Source organism: Lactuca virosa, chromosome 7 (assembly GCF_052849685.1).
Source record: "Lactuca virosa cultivar CGN04683 chromosome 7, Lactuca_virosa_CGN04683_v6, whole genome shotgun sequence".
NCBI classification, from domain to species: domain Eukaryota; kingdom Viridiplantae; phylum Streptophyta; class Magnoliopsida; order Asterales; family Asteraceae; genus Lactuca; species Lactuca virosa.
The window spans coordinates 222,079,710-222,084,942 of record NC_136432.1 but is presented as its reverse complement, the minus strand read 5'-3'; the positions used below and the strand labels follow the sequence as shown (position 1 = coordinate 222,084,942).

Here is a 5,233-nt window from a genome sequence, read left to right as displayed (position 1 = left end):
ATCTTTCCATCTTTTCTCTTTAAAACATTTGGATATTTCTGAAATCTTTAAAATAACCTTATTACTCTTTTTCTCTTTTAAACACTTTAAATTTTTAAGCATTTCTTTGGTAAATCTCTTTATTGTTTTCTCTTTTTGTATTTATTTATTATTCATTTATATTCAATTATTTTTATTTGCAGAAAATTATTTTATCACCAAAGAGCACAAAACTCCTAGACCAAGTTTCATGATTTTCATGCCGCTCCAACAAAAATACAAAATATATAAATATATATATATATATATATATATATATATATATATATATATATATATATATATATATATATATATATATCGCAAAACAACTATATACAAGTTGCCATAGGTGTGAATCATATGCTTAAAAAGGCCATAAGTATGTAACAAAAATTTTAAGTATTCATTTACAGTACGATGCAATCTTAATAGTAGTTTTCTTGACTCTTTTAAGATAAAAGAAATAGAAAAGGCAAAACAAATTATATTCGTGCATAAGAAGACCGCGTAAGTGAAAAAGTTGCATTTGTATGCTTTAGTAAGTTGTTATTTTGTGTAAAGTGTTGATATAGAATTTGAGTGCATTGCTTGTATTGATATTTAAAGTAGATTGCATATATGGTAAATAGATTGCTATTATTGTATGTATATTGAAATTTGGAGATTGTTATTATTGTTATTTATAGTTGAATATGCTGATTATCCCATTTAGAGCTAGCCGTTATGTTGCCGAATTTTAGAAAAAAAATAATTACAGTATGTTTATTGTTCTGCTTATTGCGAGATAAAACTAAGAATAAGTATAGAAAAAATAGTGGAAGAGGTCGGTGGTGATGAGTCAATCGATGAGGTGGAATGCATCAAACGTGTACTTGGAGAAAGGCACGGTTATACTCAGGTTGTGGTAGGAAAGTGAAAAATGTATCACCTTATTACGCACCAACACATTAACAAGTACTTTAACAATTGCTAGAAACTTAAATGCCCTTTCTCAACAGTTGACTTAACAGTTGGGTCAACAATTTACTTAACAAATACAACAAATGATATTATCTCAAAACCCTAACTCCCAAGTCGCATCATTTCACTTTGATTTTGGTCCCTCACAATTACGAATTTCAAACTATTCGGTCAAAGATGCAGATGATGCAAATGATGAAAGTGATGAAGGTGATGGTTATTTATCAGAATCTTTTAACCAATTTCCTAACATGTATTTATGTTTTCTAAAACGTTATATGAAATGTGTTATAAATGAATTGAGATTGTAAAATTTTAATATTTTTGTTACTAACTTTACTATTTTAAATTGTTTGTAATGAAGAAACTGAAAAAAATAAACAAAAAAGAGGGAAATATAATTTTGTACGACTATGGCGATGACATGTCGTGCCTATCGGTTTAACTATGCGACAACATGTTGTGGCTATAGGTAGACCAATGGCGATGACATGTCGTGGTTAAACAATATATTAATTTTTTAAAGTTTATAATTTCTTAAAAGGATGTAAGGCCAATTGGGTTATTTCAAATCTAAATACGAAACAAATACAATTCTTTTATATATGTGATGTTATGTTATGATACCTACAACCTTCCACTCAAATCTAAATGTACTTGAGACTTGTTTATTTTTTAAGGGGTATAATCAATGTTTCAAAAACTAGTTTTTTAGTTTAACCGGTATGGTGATCGGTTCCCGGTTCAACTGGTTCGACCGTCGGCTCAACCGGTTTTATAATTTTCATCTTTTTTTTGTTATTTTCCTACATACGCATAGACATCTACAAGTTTAAACATTAAAAATACACATAAATACAAGTTCAAAATCAATCAAAATACATTTAAAACACATAAACATATGTTTTACATCAATCCATGTACATCAAAAATATAATATAATATAATACAGAAACAAAATATAGTTTAGAAGAATACAAACGCATTAAAAAACTTGATAACACTTACCATTTGTTTTTATTCAAAGAAATCTAAACATATTTGAAAAAAAAACAAAAAATCGTTATGAAAATTATTCATTTCCATGTGTGTTTATTTAATTAATTTAACCAGTTCAACAATTCATTCGTGTGAAGTAATCAGTTCAACCATATATTTGTAAAAACTGACCACTTCACTCCGGTTCAGAAGTAAACATAAAACAATGCTAGTTGCCGCTTCATTCTTTGGTTCCCGGTCGAACCGATTTGAAAGGCCGGTTCAAACCGGTTTTTAAAACATTGGGTATAATTAGATTGTGTAAGCCCAAATGGGGGCAATAATTATGATTATCATTAAAACATTAACGCCACTTGGTTGTTTCAAATGTTAATACAAAACAAATGCAATGTATTATCATGGGTTGTTTCAAATGTTAATACAAAACAAATGCAATGTATTATATACGATATATTATGTTACGATACCTAAAAGCTTTCAATCAAATCTAAATATACTTCCGATTGCGACTTGTTTATTTTTTACCGGGTATAAATGGATAGTGTAAGCCCAAATGGGGGCTTAATTTGTGATTATCATTAAGACATTAACGCCACTTGGGTTGTTTCCAATATTAATACAAAACAAATGCAATGTATTAAATACGATATGTTATGTTACGATAACTAAAGCTTTCAGTCAAATCTAAATATACTTGCCACTTGTTTATTTTTTAGTGGGAATAATTGGATTGTGTAAGCCCAAATGAGGGATTAATTAGTGATTATCATGAAGACATTAACGCCACTTGGGTTCTTTACAAAACAAACGCAATATTTAATATTTAATATACGATATGTTATGTTACGATACCTAAAAGCATTCAGTCAAATGTAAACATACTTGGACTTGTTTTATTTTTAGTGGGTATAATTGGATGGTGTAAGCCCAAATGGGGGCGTAATTTGTGATTATCATTATGACAATAGCCACTTGGGTAATTTCAAGATTTAAATCAAAGGCCTTTGTGTCCAATGGGGAAGTTTTGGCGACTTTGCTTAAACTGCATGCGTAAGTTGCTCGCCTTTGAACATGCCAAATGGTCATTCCAATATCACATAACATCCTATAAATACCCATACGTAATTCATGTCCCTCCATCATCAAACTTCAGTTATCCAACAAAGTAACTATAGCAATGGTGTCTTTTAAACTCTCATTTACACTTGTTTGTTTCTTTACCCTAGCAATTCTTCACACCATCAATGCCCAAAACTCCCAACAAGATTACTTAGATACTCACAATGCAGCTCGTGCCGAAGTGGGTGTCGCAAACATTGTATGGAATGCCACTGTGGCTACGTATGCTCAAAACTATGCTAACCAGAGGAAAGCCGACTGCAATCTTGTCAATTCTGGTGGACCTTATGGCGAGAACCTTGCTAAAGGTAGTGGTACCTTCTCAGGCACTGCAGCAGTGAATTTATGGGTAGCTGAGAAGACTTATTATGATTATGCCACAAATACTTGTGCTGGTGGACATGTTTGTGGACACTATACTCAAGTGGTGTGGAGTAATTCTAATCAACTTGGATGTGCAAGGGTTCAATGTACTAATAATAGTTGGTGGTTCGTTATTTGCAGCTATTATCCTAGTGGAAACATCAATGGCCAATCTCCTTACTAGTGAACTTGAGTTATGTTGCTGGTTATATATATATATATATATATATATATATATATATATATATATATATATATATATATATATATATATATATATATATATATATATATATATATATATATATATATATATATATATATATATATATATAGATAGATATATAACATATGAACAAATATATATATATATATATATATATACATCTTTTTGGTGTAATAAAGAATAAAAGTGATACTGAAACATTGTTTGTCTTTTGATTGCTTGTGTTCATCTTCTTCTCTGTCATATTTTGTAATTATGTATTTAGCAAATATCTAGAGGAAACGAGTCGAAAAATATCATAACAGCATACTGATCATATACTCTTACACGAGACGTATTCAAGAATTTTCCAGAAAATATCACAAAATATTGAAACTAAAAGTTTAGTATAATGATAGACACATGCATTAACGAATTGATATTATGTACCCACACTTGGTACCTCAAATACAAATAATGTCTAAAGAATCGTCCATGCATCTTGTCATATTTTTATCAATATTTGAGTAAATTACATTTTTGGTCCATAAAAATCGACTTGTAATTTTGGTCTTATTTTTGAAGTTTCAAAATGATTTGTGTAAATTATAAAAATCAATGACGTCCATCTGTTTTACAAAAAATTGCAAATTTAGTCAAAGTTTGAATTTCATGGTTTACTTGTAGAGTTGATCTTCATAGTAACCTTCTTACCACTACAGTGACGAAACATGGGGTCATGCAGCTGTGGAGTAAGAACGCAATTATGGGGCAGTTATCGAGTGGCTATAGGGGTAACTGCGGTGTAAGGATCGGGAGTATGGTTGCACATGTAGTTGCAGGGCACTAGGTGTCCGACATACTACAATTACAGTGCTAAATGAAGAAGGGTGGTGGTGCTCGATCAATGGGTCAAATGAGTCTGTGGTGTTTCATAGGCCCAACCTACAACAATCTTAGATCACCTCATCTCTATAGATAAATCCACTGTGTACAAATGTGACCTTAAGGCAAAGAGCATTTGTGGCGGCTATTATTAAGAAGAATCTCTTTTTAGTTTGTCGGTAGGCGTTACTTGATTTCCGTGATCAAGTAAACCATGTTAAATCATTGTGTTCTTTATTTTAGTCGCGTCTTTAATTGTTTTGTGAATGTGTTTTGTGTTTTTATTGAATTCCTCAATTCTAGCAATTGGTATAAGGGTTGTGGATGAAGTCGGGAAATTATGATCGTTAAATTCGAATGTCAAGATTACTGCTTTTGGAGGATGCACCTTTAAGATTATCTCTACTAAAAGAAGTTATGCGAACCACTTAATGAAAGAAAAATTGAAGCGATGAAGAAAACGGATTGGTACATGTTCTTGCTTTGTTTATGTTACCGTAGGCGAAGAATGTTGCATACAACGCTTGCAACGAAAGAACAATGTTTAGGGAGATCAAAAAGTCATCTAAAATTTATGAGAATGTTATACTCGCAATATTGAGTTGTACAGACATTTTAATACTAAAAATGAAGTAATAAAAAATGTTACAAAATAATTATTTCACTGAATATGATCGAACT

At 30.7% G+C, this 5,233-nt stretch overlaps 1 protein-coding gene across 1 annotated transcript; it reads left to right on the top strand.

The window, feature by feature from the left end:
• Positions 1-3,138: 3,138 nt before the first annotated feature.
• LOC145124105 (pathogenesis-related leaf protein 4-like) lies at positions 3,139-3,661 on the top strand. Its single transcript, XM_079059326.1, has one exon. It carries the CDS (start codon positions 3,158-3,160, stop codon positions 3,644-3,646), a length of 489 nt encoding a protein of 162 aa, XP_078915452.1. The 5' UTR covers positions 3,139-3,157; the 3' UTR covers positions 3,647-3,661.
• The last annotated feature ends 1,572 nt before the right edge of the window (positions 3,662-5,233 follow it).